This window comes from Canis aureus, chromosome 37 (assembly GCF_053574225.1).
Source record: "Canis aureus isolate CA01 chromosome 37, VMU_Caureus_v.1.0, whole genome shotgun sequence".
In the NCBI taxonomy this organism is placed as follows: Eukaryota; Metazoa; Chordata; class Mammalia; order Carnivora; family Canidae; genus Canis; species Canis aureus.
The window spans coordinates 9,666,196-9,684,133 of record NC_135647.1 but is presented as its reverse complement, the minus strand read 5'-3'; the positions used below and the strand labels follow the sequence as shown (position 1 = coordinate 9,684,133).

The 17,938-nt window shown below is 42.8% G+C and overlaps 1 protein-coding gene across 2 annotated transcripts in view; it reads left to right on the top strand.

The window, feature by feature from the left end:
- KDM1B (lysine demethylase 1B) overlaps positions 1-17,938 on the top strand; it is a 60,532-nt gene that overhangs the window by 18,567 nt on the left and 24,027 nt on the right. For both annotated transcript variants that reach the window (XM_077885850.1, XM_077885851.1), the window contains exons 7-9: positions 10,832-10,870; positions 14,870-15,074; positions 16,416-16,600. In XM_077885850.1, the coding sequence (XP_077741976.1) occupies positions 10,832-10,870; positions 14,870-15,074; positions 16,416-16,600 (429 nt within the window). The remainder of the gene's footprint in view (positions 1-10,831; positions 10,871-14,869; positions 15,075-16,415; positions 16,601-17,938) is intronic.

Sequence of the window (17,938 nt, the reverse complement as noted above, 5' to 3'; positions counted from 1 at the left end):
CTGTTTCTCATAAATAAATAAAATCTTAAGTGTCCAACTATCTTTTTTTTTTTTTTTTAACAGACTGAGCCACCCTGGCACCGCAGGTGCATAAACATTTACAGTTGTTACATTTTCTTGTTTGATTGTCCCCTTTATTATATTGTCCTTCTTTGTCTCTTATTATAGGCTTTCTTTTAAAGTCTATTTTTCTGAAATATTGCTACTCCAGTTTCTTTTGCCATCCATTTGCAGAATAAATGTTTCTCCATCCCCCCCTTAAATCTACAGGTGTTTTTAGGTCTAAAATAAGTCTTTCGTAGGTGGCATATACACGGTCTTGTTTTTTAATCCATTCTGTCACCCTGTGTCTTTTGATTGGCGCATTTAGTTCATTTACATTCAGTGTCATTATTGATAGATATGTATTTATTGCCATTTAATTACTTGTTTTTTTGTTAGTTTCTGAAGATTTCCTCTGACCCTTTCTTGTCTTTTTCATGGTTTTTTGGTTTTCTTTAGAGATATATTTGGATTTCTTTCTCTTCATGCTGTGCATATTTGTTAGTGGTTTTTGATTTGTGGTTACTATTAGGTTTGTATATAACCTCTTCCTCATACAGCAGTCTGTATTAAGCTGATGATCATTTAGGTTTGAACCCATTCTTTTCTCCTGTCTTCCCTACGTTTTAGGTATAGGGTGTCATATTTTACATCCTTTTATTTCATGTGTTCATTGATTTTTTTACAGAAATACTCATTTTTGCTGTGTGTGTGTTTCCTACCCCCATACAGTGATTTTTTGGTCTTTCTTTTCCACTCAAAGAGTCCCTTTTAATATTACCTACTAGGCTAGTTTAGTGGTCACAAACTCCTGTAGGTTTTGTTTGGGAAACTCTTTGTCTCTTCTATTCTGAATGATAGCCTTGCTGGAAAGAGTATTCTTGGCTGCAGGTGTTTCCCATTCAGCACTTTGAATATATCATGCCACTCCCCTGGCTTGGAAAGTTTCTGCTGAGAACTCCACAGACAGCTTTATGGGGTTTCCTTTCCATATAACTGTTTTTGTTTATATTACGGCCTTTAATATTTTTCCTTATCACTATATTTGTCATCTAATTACAATATGTCTTGGTGTAGATCTGCTTTTGTTGATTTTATTGGAGGTTCTCTTTGCCTCCTAGATCTAGATATCTCTTTCCCAGATTAGGGAAGTTCAGCTATTCTTTTTTTGATCAGATTTTATTTATTTATTATTTATTTGATAGCATGCGAGCGTGCTGGGGGTAGCGAGAAGGACAAGCTGACTCCACAGTGAGTGCAGAGTCCCATGTGGGGCTTAACCCCATGACTCTGAGACCATGACCTGAGCTGAAACTAAGAGTAGGAATCTTTTTTTTTTTTTTTTTTTTAAGAGTAGGATTCTTAACCATCTGAGCCACCCAGGTGCTCCTCAGCTATTATTTCTTCAAGTAAATTCTCTTCTCTCTCTCCTTCTTCTGAGACTCCTATAATCTGAACATTACTACATTTGATGGAGTTGCTGAGTTGTCTAAGTCTATTCTTGTTTTGCATAATTCTTTTTTTTTTTCACCTTGATTACTTTTCATTACTCTGTCTTCTACATTACTGATTCTTTCCTCTGCGTCTTGCATCCTGTTCATTCCATCAGATGTGTTTCTCATTTCACTCTGTGTTATTCCTTTTCTCTGTGTCAAAGGTCTCAGTGTTCTTTACTCTTTTCTCAAACTCGGTGAGTATCCTTATGATCATTGCTTTAAATTTTCTGTCAGGCAGGTTACTTATATCTGTGTCCCTTAGAACTCTGGCTGTTGCATGGTCCTTTAATTTGGGGCAGTTTCCTCTGTCTTCTCATCTTGTCTAAGTCTCTGTGCCTGTTTTTCTGTTAGGAAAACCAGCTACATTTGTTCTTGACGGTAATGGCCTTTTGAAGAAGAGGTCCTATAGTGCCCTGCCATGCAGTATTTCCTGTTCCCCAGGGTCTGGTACTTCTGGGAGTATCTCCAGTGTGTGCTGGGAGTGTTCTGCAGTTGTGTCATGGCCACCTCCTCCTTCAGACCAGCCCTCTTTGCCTGGTGGGAGCAGTGTTTGGTTCCTGGCCTGATGTGGTACATTTTTTAAATTCATTCATTCATTCATTCATTCCAACGTGGTGCATTTTAACTAGATGTGTTTTGGTCTGCTTGTGAAATGGGAGCTGTTATCCCTGCCACCAGAACTGAGGTCTTGCAAAACTCCAGAGTGGGGAGATGTGGTGTGGGAAGGGGTTTGCGCTGGCCTGTGGGAGTAATGGGCCTGCCATGCTGGGATTGAGGCACACATGACTGGGAAGGTTGGTTCCCCTGGAACACAGGGCTGGTGTGAGGCTTGACATAGGTGAGTTGCATAGCAAGTGTTGGCACTGGCCTGGCTCCTGCAAGTGGCTCTGTGTTAATGCTGAGGATGAGCAAGAGAAATGGCTCCTGCCATTTCCTTTGTTCCCAGAGGGATGTCTCCAGGATCTCTACTTCTCTGGGACTTCGTCTGATATGAGGAATAAACCTTCCCACTTTGTATCCCACATGCTCTTTGGGTCACTGGTTTTTCTTTTTTTCTGGGGGGGGGGGGGGTCACTGTTTTTTCCATGCTGCATGTCCAAGGGCTGTTGGCCCTCCCCGCCCCTGCTCTCTAACAGCAGCCCTGATACCCTCTGGGTTGTATCCCAGCCCACCCCACTGACCTTTAGAACTCTAGGCTTTAAGTCCTGCTGGGTTGCAAGAACTTGGCCCTCCTTTGTGCTCTCCTGTGTGCTCATTTGACTCTTGCTCTTCTCCTTGACCATGGCTCCCTCTCTGTTGCAGTGGTCAGGATCCATTTCTCTTCCAGGCCACATCCATCTCTGCACTTCTACCTTCTTCAGTGTGGCCTTTTCTTATGGAGTTTGTTCTGCCAGTCTTCAGATCAATTTCTGGAGTACTTAGGATTATTTGATAGGTACCTAGTTTTATTCATGGGATGAGGCAAGCCTAGGGACCTCCTACTCTGCTGCCATCTTCCCCTCTGAAAATAAAGTTTTATTGGAATACAGCCATGCTCATTCATTATGTATTATCTATGGCCGCTTTCCCGCTAAGGAGTTGTGATGTAGACTATATGTTGCATGGAATTTAAAATATTTACCATCTGGCCCTTTACAGAAGATGTTTCCCAACCTCTCATCTGATCCATGAGCATGGTATATCTCCATCTTTTCAGGGTCTTTAATTTCTCTCCAGAGTGTTTTTTTTTTTTTTTCTAGTTTGCACTGAGGTGTCTTTCGTTAAATTTATTAAGATATTTTGCTTTATCTAAGTAGAATTTATTTTTAACTTTATTTTTAAGTCGTTTGTTGTAATTGTATAGAAATACAATTTACTTATATGTATTGACTTTATATCGAGAGACTTTCTTGAAGACACTTACTAGATTTCAAAGATCTTCTTGTATATTCCTTTGGGTTTTTTACAGTCATAGCCCCTGTGAATTAAGACTCTTGCTTTTGGGATCCCTGGGTGGCTCAGCGGTTTAGCACCTGCCTCTGGCCCAGGGCGTGATCTTGGAGTCCCGGGATCAAGTCCCACATCAGGCTCCCTGCATGGAGCCTGCTTCTCCCTCTGCCTGTGTTTCTGCCTCTATCTCTCTCTGTGTCTCTCATAAATAAAATTTCTTAAAAAAAAAAAAGACTCTTGCTTTTTAAAAAAACTTATCTTTGGCTCTTCTTTTTCCCTTATTACGTTAGTCAGGACTATCAGTACGGACTTGAGTAGAAGTTGGACAACAGAGATCTTTTCTTGTTCTTGACTTAGGAGGAACGTGTTCAGTATTTTATTATTATATATAGTGCTGACTGTAGCTTTTCACAGATATCTTTTGTCAGACTGAATAAGTCCCTCTCCCTAGTTTGCAGAGAACATTTTATTATGAATGGATGTTGGATTTTGTCAAAAATTTTCTCTTCATCTTGTATGATGATCATGTGGGTTTTTCTCATTTAATCTATTAATGTGATGAATTGCACGGATTCTAGCATGTTGGAACAACTTTATGCTCCTGGGTGGGGGAAAATCCTACTTGTTCTTAATATATTGTCCTTTACTGCTCATATTTTGTTGTAGAATTCTGCACCTGTGTTCATGATGAATACTAGTCATTTCCTCTTGTAATATCCTTGTCAGGTTCTGATATCCAGGTTATGCTGGCTTCATAAGACATTGATAAGTATATCCTCCTTCTCTATTTTGTTAGAGTCTGTGTGAGATTGATACTTGTTTTTTACTGTTTGGTATAATTCAGTAGTGAATACATTGGACTAGTTTTCTTTGTGAGAAGTTTTGAAATGATTCAAATTCGGTGTATTTAACAGATATATGGCTATTCACATGGTTTATTCTACCAATTTTAGGTAACTGTGTCTTGTGGGTTTTTAAAGTTTTTTTTAAGATTTTATTTATTTTTTATTTATTCAGAGAGAGAGAGCGAGAGAGAGAGGCAGAGAGACAGGCAGAAGGAGAAGGCTCCATGCAGGCTCCATGCAGGGAGCCCGACGTGGGACTTGATCCCGGTTCCCCGGGATCATGCCCTGGACTGAAGGTGGCGCTAAACCGCTGAGCCACCCAGGCTGCCCTTTTCAAGTTTTTTTAATTAAATTTTTTTTTTTTTTTTTTTAAGAAAGAGAACATGTGCATGCAGGCGGTGGGGGCAGGGGCAGAGAAAAGGGAGAGTGAGAATCCTAAGCAAGCTCCATGCCCAGCATGGAGCCCAATGCAGGGCTAGATCTTACTACCTGAACCAAAATCAAGGATGCTTAACTGACTTAAGTCACCCAAGGTACCCCTAATTATTTATTTATTAATTTTTTAATTTTTAAGTAATCTTTACAGTGCAGGGCTCAAACTCAACAACTGAAGATCAAGAGTTATATGCTCTACCCACTGGCCAGACAGGTGCCTCTAGACAGTTGTGGGTTTTTTTTTTTTTAATATTTTATTTATTCGTGAGAGATGGAGAGAGAGGCAGAGACACAGGCAGAGGGAGAAGCAGGCTCCATGCAGGGATCCCGATGTGGGACTCGATCCCGGAACCCCGGGATCACACCCTAAGACAGATGCTCAACCACTGAGCCACCCAGGCATCCCCAACAGTTGTGTTTTTGAAGAAATTTGTTTATTTCATCTACATTGTCAAATTTGTTAGAGTTGTTAGTGCTGTTCCCATTTCTTCTTTTAGGATCTGTGGTGGAATCCCTATTTTATTTTTGATGTTGGCAGTTTGGGAGTGAAGGGTGGTATGTACAGATCTAAGCCTAGGACCAGGGTCTTGCAATGAGCAAGTCTTGTTCTGAAACCTTTCAGGTTAGCCCTAATTGGCGCTCAGGCTGAACCTTCGGAGCAGAAGCCCTCTCTGCAGGATAGGAGAGAAAAACAAGGGAGAGGGCTGATGTTGGGGGACTGGGTAACTCATTTTCTAGACTTAGTGGGTACAGGGATGGGAATTGGGGTTTGAGTAGTGAAGGCACACGAGCATGTCCTGCAAGCTGTTCAGTATTGTGGTTGCACTGAATGTAACAACTAGCACCTGTGGTCCAGATGATTTCTCAAGTGGATTTCTCCTTTTTCTTTTCTTTTCTTTTCTTTTCTTTTCTTTTCTTTTCTTTTCTTTTCTTTTCTTTTCTTTTCTTTTCTTTTCTTTTCTTTCTTTTCTTTTCTTTTCTTCTTTTTTTCTTTTCTTTTCTTTTTTCTTTTTCCTTCTTTCCTTTCCTTTTTTTCTTTCTTTTTCTCTTCTCTTCATTCTCTTCTTTCTTTTTTCTTTTCTTTTCTTTTCTTCTTTCTTTTCTTTTCTTTTCTTTTCTTTTCTTTTCTTTTCTTTTCTTTTCTTTTCTTTTCTTTTTCCTTCTTTCCTTTCCTTTTTTTCTTTTTCTTTTTCTCTTCCTTCCTTCTCTTCTCTTCTCTTCTCTTCTCTTCTCTTCTCTTCTCTTCTCTTCTCTTCTCTTCTCTTCTCTTCTCTTCTCTTCTCTTCTCTTCTCTTCTCTTCTCTTCTTGATTTTATTTATCTGACAGAGCCCCAGAGAGCACATGTTGGGGGGAGGGGAACAGCAGAAGGAGCAGGAGAAGCAGATTCCCCACTGAACAGGGAACCAGATGCAGGCTGGATTCCAGGACCCTGGGATCATGACCTGATCCAAAGGCAGATGCTCAACCAACTGAGCCACGCAGGTGCCCTGAATTTCATTATAATACTGAAGGAGAGCTCAGCCGGGGAGCAGTCAAAAATAGCAGGCTGTTTTTTTTTTTTTTTTTTTTCAGGCTGTTTTAATAGATACTAGCCTTGGGGCATTTTAACCCCACCTGTTTTTCTGAAGATTTCAAATAATTGTTTTAAAGATGAAACAAATATCTTGGATGACTTGCATAATAATGTTTATGTGGCTAAACAGTAGGTGTGTTTTACATACAAAGTTTATATGAAAATCATTTTGTCCCGGCCATGGTTTAACTGGGTTTGGAGTTATCCATCATCCCTCTTCTCTTTTACGTGAGATAACAGAAAGTACAATTTTGACTTCGTTTCTACTAATTCTTCAGATCATTTGTGTCCCTTTTCTCCTTTATGTGATTTTTCTTCCCGTGGTCACTGTCTCTTTCATGTTCTTCAACTTAAGCTGCTTTTGAAAAGCCTAAGGTTTTCTTTAAAGTGAGCTTGTTTTTAGAAAAATGACGTATGGGGAGCCCTGGTGGCTCAGCGATTTAGCCCCGTCTTCAGTCTGGGGTGTGATCCTGAAGACCTGGGATCTAGTCCTGTGTCGGGCTCCCTGTGTGGAGCCAGCTTCTCCCTTCTCCCTCTGCCTGTGTCTCTGCCCCTCTCTCTCTCTCTCTCTCTCTCTTTCTGTGTATGTGTGTGTCTCTCATGAACAAATAAATAAAATCTTAAAAAAAAAAATGATGTGCTCATCGTTGAAACATTGAAGCGATATAGAAAAGAACAAAGATAGCAAAAGTAAACCAAAAAAAACACCAAATTCATGTGGTCAACATCATGAAATAACCATTGTCTGATGAGGTTCATTCAAGAATATTCCCACATGTGTTCAGGGAGAAGGCCTGGCTGACAAATCACTTCAGAGTGAGGAATAGTACACCTGTGTTGGTTTGATGTTACATGGTTGCATCTAACACAGTGAAACTTAAAATAAGAAAAAGAAGCCAAAGTGAAATGAGAAAGTGCTAAACATGGAATAATGATTTTTTTCATCACAAGGAATAATAGTTTCTAAAATCTCTCGGATGGGCACTTGGGTGGCTCAGTGGTTAAGTGTCTACCTTCAGCTCAGGTCGTGATCCCGGGGTCCTGGGATCGAGTCTCACGTCGGGCTCCCTGCAGGGAGCTGCTTCTCCCTCTGCCTACATCTCTGCCTCTCTCCGTCTCTCATGAGTAAATAAATAAAATCTTTAAAAAATTTTTTTAAAAATCTCCCTGAAAGGTTAAGAAGACATGTGATGAGAATATTAGGAGGTTGGAATTGCCCTAACTTCTTTCTTAAATTGCATGTTTTGATCTTAAATACCAGTTGACACCCAACCACGAAAGAGGAAAAAATAAATTACATCACACTTCAGGCTGCCTCGCCTTCTCCTCACTCCCAGTTCTTATTAGTGTTTTGAACATGTATTTTCCATCACCCTAATCCGCCTGCCGTTTACTCTTGCTTCTGTGTTTATGTGGCATTACTGTTTCCCACAATTTCTGTGATTCATCACATGGTTGGATGTATTGTAACAGCAAGTCTTTCTTCCCAGTAAGGGCTCAGAGGTGTCAGATTCCTTATGTTTTTGAGACCTTAACGGTCTTTCTCTCCTCCTGCCTGCCCCCATCTTGAAGCTGAAGGGTTTACGGTCTTTTGGAATTCCAGCTTCTGTCTATGGCACCTCTTCTCCCCTCTAGGGATCCTCCTTTGAGACCCACTGCTCCCGTCTCAATCGATTGCCATCCATACCCTGAACTTGTGAAATATTTATCTAAGTGGTGTCTATTGACCCAGAGTCACTTTGGTCTTCAGCTTAGTATTCGGTCCAGGACAAAGTCTGGAAAGCTTTATTTGTAAAACAACATTAAACAGAATGGTAGGTGGCTCAGTGGTTTAGCACCACCCTCAGCCCAGGGCCTGATCCTGGAGACCTGGGATCAAGTCCCACGTCAGGCTCCCTGCATGGAGCCTACTTCTCCCTCTGCCTGTGTCTTTGCCCCTCTCTTTCTCTGTGTGTGTGTCTCTCATGAATAAATAAATAAAAAATCTTACCCAAAAAACAACAAAACAAAACAAACAGAATGGTAATGAGGCTGCACATGATCTTTGGGGATTTGCTTTTGTCAATTTTTTTTTTTTAATTTTTTTAAGAGACTGAGAAAGAGAGGGGCAGGGATGAGGCAGACAGCGAGAGAAGGAGTCTCAAGCAGGCTCCACGTCCAGCTTGGAGCCCAACATGGGATGGGGCTTGATTCCACACCCCTGAGATCACCTCCTGAGCCAAAATCAGGAGTTGGATGCTTAATCAACTGAGCCACCCAGGTGCCCCTGTCGGTTTAAAATATAAAGACGCTTCCATGTCAGTATATAAAGATCTCTTTGTCCTCAGAGACCACATAATACATAGTCCACTGGACTGATATATCCTGATGAATTTAGCCTGACTAAAAGGTATTTAGGTGACTTTTAAATGTTTACTGGCATTGACAATACTATAGTGAAGAGCTTTGTATCTATGCCATTTTCAGTATACTTGTAGGATCAAGTCTAGGAAATGAAATTTCTTTGTTAAAATAGATAATGGTCATTTTCTTCCCTCCCTCCCTCCCTCCCTCCCTTCCTTCCTTCCTTCCTTCCTTCCTTCCTTCCTTCCTTCCTTCCTTCCTTCCTTCCTTCTCCATGCCCAGTGTGAGGCTTAACTCTCAACCTGAGATTAAGAGTCGCATTCTTGGGGCACCTAGGTGGCTCAGTGGTTGGGCCTTTGGCTCAGGTCGTGATCCTGGGGTCCTGAAATCGAGTCCCCCATTGAGTTCCCTGACGGAGTCTGCTTCTCCCTCTGCCTATGTCTCTGCCTCTCTCTGTGTGTTTGTTTGTCTCTCATAAATAAATAAAATCTTGAGCAAAAAAAAAAAAAAAAAAAGTTGCATGCTCTACTGACTGATCCAGCTGGGTGCCCCTATATGGTCATTTTAATATGAACTAATACATAGACACAAAAGAGGATTTACAGTGCTATGTCAGGAATAAGGAATGAAAGCCAGCACTCAGTTACCTGGCATCCAGTTTTCAGAAGCAGAGCATCACCGGCTCCTGTAACTCCCTGGGTGCCCATCAGTACTTAGCCTTCTCTTCCTCCCCTGCAAGTCTTCTGAATTTTGCATTTATTATTTCTCTGCTTTTTGTTACAGAGTTAATGCATATTTATGACACCAAACAACATGTAAAGTTTTCTATATTTCTGTATTGGTGATAAATTACATCCTGTTGTTTCTATTCCTCTGTAGCTTGCTCTTTTTACTCAACAGTGAGGTTTTTCAAACACATCCATGTTGATGCTTAAGCTCTAGTTCATTAATTTTCCCTGCTGTGCAGTATTGCCTTGCATAAATCTACCTACCACAGTATGTCTGTTCTGTTCGTGGACGTGAGGGTGGTTTCTCGTTTCAGGCTGTTAGATACATGTGAGCATTCTTGCATGCCTCTCCTAGTGCATGTGTGCAAGAGTTTCTCTGGAATATATTCTGGGGGCCAGATTTGCCAGGCCATATGGGATGTCAGTCTTCAGTTTATTTAGGTAACTTTTTTATATTGAAGTATAACATACAAACAGAAAATGCACAAATCAAAATGCATAGCTCAGTGAAGTTTCTGAGAGTCTGTCTTTAGCCAGCTCCCAGGAAAGAAATTGAACTCTTCCCAGCCACGCAGGAGCCACCCTGGACCCCGTTTCACTCAAAAGCCTCCATCCCTTGCTCCCCTACTCATGATCTTGGCTTACTGAACTTTTGGTAAATGGAATCACACAGTATGTGTTCTTCTGGGGCTAGCTTCTTTGTCACCATTATGTTGGTGAGTGTGTCTATGTCGTAGTGTGTAGTTTATGGTTGGTTCTTTCTCATTACTGTGTCGTGGGCCATTGTTTGAACCTAACACTTTATTTATTCTACTCTTGGTGGACCTTTTTTTTTTTTTAAATTTTATTTATTTATTCATGAGAGATAGAGAGGCAGAGACACAGGTTGAGGGAGAGGCAGGCTCCTCGCAGGGGACCTGATGCGGGATTCAATCCCAGAACTCTGGGATCACACCCTCTGCCAAAGGCAGACATTCAGCCACTGAGGCACTCAGATGTCCCCTCTTGGTGGACTTCTGAGCTGTGTATAGCTTTTTTCTATGACAAATAGTGCTCCTTTGAACTTTTTTTTTTTTTTAAGATTTATTTATTTTAGAGAGAGCATGAGTGGAGGGAGAGGGAGAGAGAAAATTTCAAGCAGACTCCCTGCGCAGTATGTATGTCTTCAGCTGTGCAAGATAGTGCCAAATTATCATGCATTTAAATCTTGTGTATTTTGTCAAATTCGTTCCAAAATCATTCTGTTCCTTTAGCTTTCCACCCAGGACATTTTTATGAGAGTAGCTGTCTCCTCCACACCCTCACTCCTGCAGTATTTTATCTCACTTTTCGCTTTTGCCACATAGGTGAAAAGGGGTATCTTACTGAAAGCAAATTGACACACCTGCATTTTATAAGTAAATCTAGTTACCAAATTAACACTTGGTTTTCTTTTGCAGCCCGAGACCTCAGATCATTGTTCCCTTCCAGAGGATCTAGTGAGTATTTTTGCATGTCCTAGGCTATGGTTCATGGTGCTGTGGATGATAAAATTACTATATGTCAGTGGCAATAACAGTTTTATGAGTTTCTCTGTATTTGGTTGCTGATCAAAGGCTCTTAATCTAACATGACGCCTATATGATGAAAATACTAGCAGTAGTGGTATCATGGGTGATCCTCCCCTGCCTTAAGGAGAAAGAAGTCAAGTTCTATTGCCCCATGTCAAAAGGAATTGAAAAAAGAAGAAATGGATAGCTTGCTTTACTACAAGGATCAGCCTTGTTATCCTTGTTTCTCCTGGGTGGCTTTGTGACTTTATCTGCATTTGAATCCTTCCAAGGAAAGAATAAGAGGCTGGTAATTTGATGGTCTTGGCCCAGATTCAGCAGCAAGGGTGCTCTTGTGTATTCTGAGCTCAGGGTAGCTGCTCCATCCAGTCCTGTCCCTGTTCAGAGCGGGGGAGGGGAAGCAGCAAGTCCAAGAGGCCAAGCCTCCTCACATTTCATTTATCGTATGGAACTTTGCTACCTGAGCTAGTAGATTCCATGACCCTGATGGCAGCTCCCATGGCTGTTTTAGAAAATGAGGGGATCCCTGGGTGGCTCAGCAGTTTAGCACCCGCCTTCGGTCACACCCTGGAGACCCAGGATCGAGTCCCATGTCGGGCTTCCTACATGGAGCCTGCTTCTCCCTCTGCCGGTATCTCTGCCTCTCTCTCTGTGTCTCTCATGAATAAATAAATAAAATCTTAAAAATAAAAAAAGAAAGAAAATGATGCTTTACATTTCTGAGTTTCTAAAATTCTGAGATTCTGGATTATTTTGCATTTTAGTAATACAGGGGTGTTAATTTGCAGTTTGTCTACACATCTGAAACTGTGGGTCTTTGATGTTTAGGCAGAGGGTGAATTGACACCTATTAAATCTACTTGAAATCTATTCTGTCACATAAAACGATGTGTTAGATACACTTTTTTTTTTTTAAAGTAGGCTCCACACCCAGTGCAGACCCCAATGCAGACTAGAACTCACAGTCCTAAGGTCAAGACCTGAGCTGAAATAGAGTCAGATGCTTAACCGACTGAGCCACCCAGGCACCCTCCGCCATGCACACACATATTTTCAATAATCAATTATACCCTCAAGCATTCCCATGGGAAAGAGTAGCCCAAATAATTTCCAGATTTAGGGTAGACAGAATGAGATCATAGATACAAAGGAAAACATAACTGTAAATACATTTGGAAAACCTTATGAATCTGTCCCCTGACATTCAGACCATTTTGCATACAAAACAATGCAAATCAGCTCCGGGACAGAGGCCATATTCTTGGAATATAAGAGCTTTAAAACGTGTAGAAGCGTTCCTGGATTTCATCTGCCAGTGATTTATTTTTGTGGACAGTTAAGAAAGGGTCTAGAGTAGGTTTATAGCCATATCACCTACTTTACCCTTATTTTATTTCTATAGGTTCTTGGGTCACTTTAATTTTTTTGTTTTAAATGTTTTATTTTAAAAAATTTTTAAAGATTTATCTATTTTGAGAGAGCATAGGGAGTAGGGGAGGGGCAGAGGGAGACGCAGACTCCCCGCTGAGCAAGGAGCCAGATGCGGGGCTGGATCCCAGGACCCTGCCTTCACAACCTGAGCTGAAGGCAGACACTCAAGCCACTGAGCTACCCAGGTGCCCCTAGGGTCGCTTTAAAGCAGGTTCCAAATTTTGAGTGCCTGTATGAGTTTCCTAGGGCCGCTATAAATTATTATAAACTGGGTGGCTTAAAGCAACAGAAGTGTGCTGTGTCACAGTTTCAGAGGCTGAGTCTGAAGTGAAGGTATTCCCAGGGCCACTCTCTCCCTGAAGGTCTGGGGAGTGTGTCCTGCCGCCTGCAGCTTCTGGTGGTGCCAGCAGTCCTGGGCATTCCTCTGCTTGTCCACGGATCACTGCAGGCTCACCCTTGTTGTCGCGGGGCTCTCTCCCTGTGTGTCTCCCTGGCTCTGTGGCTCTGCTTCTCTTCTTCTAAAGACACTAGTCGGGCTGAGTGTAGGCCTCTCTCTGCTCTAAGTGTGGTATTTGTTTTAAGGACCTCATTTCCAAATAAGGTCACGTGCTGGGGTTCTGGGTGGATATGGATTTTGAGGAAGCATTGTCAAACCCCATGCAGCGGCTCTTTCATTAAATATGCTAATCGATTGACAATATCCAGTACGATTTCTTCCGGGGTATGTGTACTTAAGGTGAGAATGGGGTTCTTGATGGTGTACCGACGAAATGACAGCCGAGTAACCCGGGAACGGTGCGTGTGCTGGGAGGACGTGCTGGTTTATCAGTTGCTGCTGGAGCTGCTCATACGCCAGTGCAGAGACTGGTTGGAGGAGTCTCAAACAGGCTTCTGGGGAAAGAAGGACTGGGAACAGGTAGCAGAATGGCAGGACCTCTCTTGGGTCCTGACTCAATTCACCCACAGTTGCAAGACCCCAGAAGCAGAAGAGCGTGGGTTCGCGTTCATTAGGGCGCCTTCATTCTGACCTCTGCACGGTCCGTTTGGAGTGTTGGGAGCTGAACGCTCCATTTACTCTCTCCTTGGGGCTACACTAGGAAGGGATCCACAGAGGCAGCCGTGGTGTGTCTGAGAAGTTGCTGAAGCTTCTCTTGTTCTCCGGCACAGCCCAGGCCGGCCGAGGTTAGCCTTGAGAACAGAGAACAAACCGAAATGCCTTCAGGGCCTGGGCAGGTAGATGAATGTGTGAAGCAGCTGGTAGTAATTTATAGCAGGTGTTGGGGCTTGTAATCAACCGAAAAATGCTCGCCCCAGACTTGGACCCTGTGAAAGCTGAGGAGGAAGCAGAACACATCTGCAAACCGGATTCCCCCTCTGGACCTCAAGGTCACAGACCCCTGCTTGATGGCAGGTGGCATCTGCTTAAAGCCTGCAGAACTGCCACCACAGGGTCCCAGAGCTCAGGGTTCTCCTAGATTAGATTCTTAGAATTCTTGGACCACACATTCAAGATCATGTTTAGAAAAGGCCGTCGAACATAGGCTTTGGCGGCGGTGTTGCTTTAGAAGCCAAGTAAATTTTATTCTTATTGCAATAGTTAGTCATCATGGGGATGCTTTGATCCAATGAGTCCATATGTTAAATCAACTCTGGAATGTGATCACATATCTTAAGACCAAAAATAGCTTTTTTGTTCATTTCTACATTTAGCATCTTATTTCAACTGTTGTAGTGTACTTCTTCCTCTGAAAGTGTTCAGTAGCTTCTAGCAGAAAAGAGTAATGCTTGACTACTTCTCAGGAGAACTATTTTTTTCTGCCCAGTTTCTAAACTAAAGTTATCTTTAGATCCTAAGTGAAGTGGGGGGGGGGGGGTTGGGGGGCATGGATAATAAATGATTACTGAAGAGAAAGAAGTTTTCTATGTTAAGCCAAAAGCCGGACTTGCAATGTAGTGGATTGTACTGGTTGTGACGTTACCTGTAATGACACTGTAATGCACCCTTAAGATTTTCCTGGTGTTCTGGGGGATTCCTGGGTGGCCCAGTGGTTTAGCGCCACCTTAGGCCCAGGGTGTGATCCTGGAGACCCAGGATCAAGTGCCACGTTGGGCTCCCTGCTCCCTGCGTGGAGCCTGCTTCTCCCTCTGCCTGTGTCTCTGCCTCTCTCTCTCTCTCTCTACCCCCCACCCCGTGTCTCTCATGAATAAATAAATAAAATCTTAAAAAATTTTCCTGGTGTTGGTGGGGGCTTGGTGTTTGAGGGGGCATGGGAGGAGGCTATTGCTGTCTATCTGCAAGAACTCTGCTATGAAATGTTCTCTCCGGCTGTTTTGGTTTCTAAATCTGAGTGTGCAGAACTCTGGTGTGGGATTGTTGAGTGTGAAAAGGCCGAGGGGAGGGCTCTGGGTGAACGATCTATCCTTGGCTGAACCTGCATGTGCATTTCTTATGTCTGCCTTTGTCAAGCCTCTTCATCTTGCTCTGCCTCGTTTCAGAGAGTGTCGGAAGTTTCCAACCACTGGTGGTACTCCATGCTCATCCTCCCTCCTTTGCTGAAAGACAGCGTGGCAGCGCCCCTGCTCTCTGCCTACTACCCTGACTGCGTTGGCATGAGCCCCTCCTGTGCCAGCACGCACCGCGTGGCCGGCAACACCAGCCCCGGGAAGCTGGAGCACTCCAAGGCGGTCCCCTCTGTGCTGGGTGAGAGCCTGTTAAGAGTTTTTTTAGGGGCACCTGGGTGGCTCAGTGGTTGAGCGTCTGCCTTCGGCTCAGGTCATGGTCCCGTGTCCTGGCATCGAGTCCCACATCAGGCTCCCTGTGAGGAGCCTCCTTCCCCCTCTGCCTGTGTCTCTGCCTCTGTGTCTGTGTCTCTTGTGAATAAATAAAATCTTAAAAAAAAAAATCCAAGGTTTTAAACAAATATTTATTTTTTAAAAAGATTTTATCAGAGAACATGTGCATAAGTTGGAGGGGGGAGAGGCAGAGGAAGAAGGGGAAGCAGACTCCCTTCCCGCTGAGCGGAGAGCCCAGTGTGGGGCTCGATCCCAGGGATAATGACCCGAGCTGAAGGCAGACGCTTAACTGATGGAGCTGCCAATGTACCACCCTATTTTAAGGTTTTTAACTAGTAACACTGGGCCCTCTAAAACTGTGGATGTGGTCTGAATCAAAGCCAAAGTGGTAAATTCCAGGGCTAGTGAAGGTGCGGTGAAATTTGGCCATGAATCAAAAACCTTAAAATAGACACCCTTTATTCTAGTAGTTTATCATAAATAGTCAAAGTAAATTATCAAAAGTTAGTCTACAGATTTATACGGCATTGTTTATAAGAGTGAAATTATTAGGTGAACCTTAAAGGGCCGGGAATAGAGGAGTGGTTAAATAATAGGAAAATATTCTTTGTCTATTGAAGCTACATTTAGTGACACAGGACAGTGTTCTCAAAAATGCAGGTTAGGAAACAGCATGTTTTTCTTGCTTTTAAAAAATGGGTGCTTGATATATTAACAGTCTCTGCGCATAGAAGCAGAACTAAGTATAGACTCTACCCTTAAATGTCACCTCATGGCTCAAGGATGATCAGGGGTTAGTGACTGTTATGTGCCTCTGTGAACTGACTCATATTTTAATCAGAAAATTCCAATAAAGGTTACTTTTAAAATCTAGTTCTGTGGGGAGTTGGCGGTCACAGAGTTTCAGTCTGATGAGATAATAGAAGGTCTGGAGATTTGTTGCACAACAGTGTGAATCCACTTCACCCGGCTGAACAGGACACTTCAACACGGTCGAGGTGGTCGATTTTATGACAGGCGCGTAACCCCAATTAAAACCTTAAAAACTTTTTTCCCATACTATAGAAATTAAATTCATGAAGGAAGAAGAAGTATGTAGTTCACGTGTATCTCGTCTGACTGGCCAGAGGGAGCGGGGATGTTTCTGTGGGACAGGCCATAGGCCTCGCCGAGGCGTATGCTGGCTCTGTCACGACCCTGGGCTTGGCGGGTGCAGCTACAGGATTTGTGCGTCTGTGTCTACTGTCAGTTCCAGGCATGAACCGGTACTTCCAGCCCTTCTACCAGCCCAACGAGTGCGGCAAAGCCCTGTGCGTGAGGCCGGACGTGATGGAGCTGGACGAGCTCTATGAGTTCCCCGAGTATTCCCGAGACCCCACCATGTACCTGGCCTTGAGGAACCTCATCCTCGCACTGTGGTACACCAACTGCAAAGTGAGTGCAGGCAAAGTCAGCTAAGGCCCACGGACGGAAGGCCGCTCTGGAAAGAGGGGGGCTGCCTTCGCTTTGGGGAAGCCTTTAGATGAGGGGTTCTCTACCCTCGCACTGTTGACATTGGGTGGATCTCCTTTGTAGGGGGGCTGTCCTGTGCCCTGTGGGATGTTCGGCAGCAGCCCTGGCCTCCACCCACTAGCTGCCAGTATCACCCCCAGTTGTGACAACCAGAGATGTCTCCATCCTTGCCTAATGGGCGCAGAGCCTCCCCATCCTGGGAACGAACCACTGCCTCAGATTATCTGCCATCCGAATTTTTGAGTCTCTAGTGAGTGACTGTAAGGTGCAGATTTGGTTTCAGAGAGTTCCAGTATGAATGCAGAGAGGAAAAAAAAAAAACATTCAAGATTGGATTAGAACCCCTTGAGGGCAGGGATTCTGAACTCATTACCCTCCAACAGCTGAGACTGATTATATGTTAGAGGCCTCATGCAGCCCCCACCTGGAAAGGGGCAAGGCCAAATGCAGGGGAATATAAGCTTTTCTTTAATTTCTTTTCTTTCTTTTTTTTTTTTTTTAAACAAAGGTTTTCCTGACCCTGGTTTTTTTTTGTGATTTATTAATTTTTTCTGTAATTATTTGAGTGACTGCTGAATGCAGGACATTTGACAAGACGGCCAAAGTAATCGTGATTAAAGAAAGACATCCCATTACACCTTGGTATTTCACTGGATCAGCACCTAGCGTGAGATGGCCTGATTAGGTGTATGGCTGTTAATACAATTTATAGGAAATATATAAGTGGCTTGGACACAGAATTGTTCATTTCCTCCCTAGTGGGCTTGAGGTAGGTGCTCAATAAACATTTGCTGAACTGAACAAAACTGTGGTCAGAATTTCCTGGAAATAAGTTGTAAAGGTACATTTTTTAGAAACAGCCCTGGATTCATTTTTCTTCACATTTCTTTTTGTTCGACTTGGAAGATTGATTTACATACTGGTAAAGAATGTTATAGAAAAAAAAATTCCTCAGCCTTGTCAGTCTGGATCTACTTTGATAAAATATTGTGTGTTATTTATGTTTAATATTCTAGTGGAAAAACACACATGTTATTTGCTGTGAAAAAAATCAAAAGATTTTGAAATTACTTTTAAATTTCATGACCACAAACTAGTTTTTTTACCTTCGGCACCAACCCAAGGCAGTGTTATCTCTTGAATATAGTTGATCCTTAAACAATGTGGCAGTTAGTGGCGTTGACACCCCCTTCCCAAACCTAGCCAAAAATCTACATACAACTCGGGAAACACACAGAACTGCACTGTACTCATTGAAAA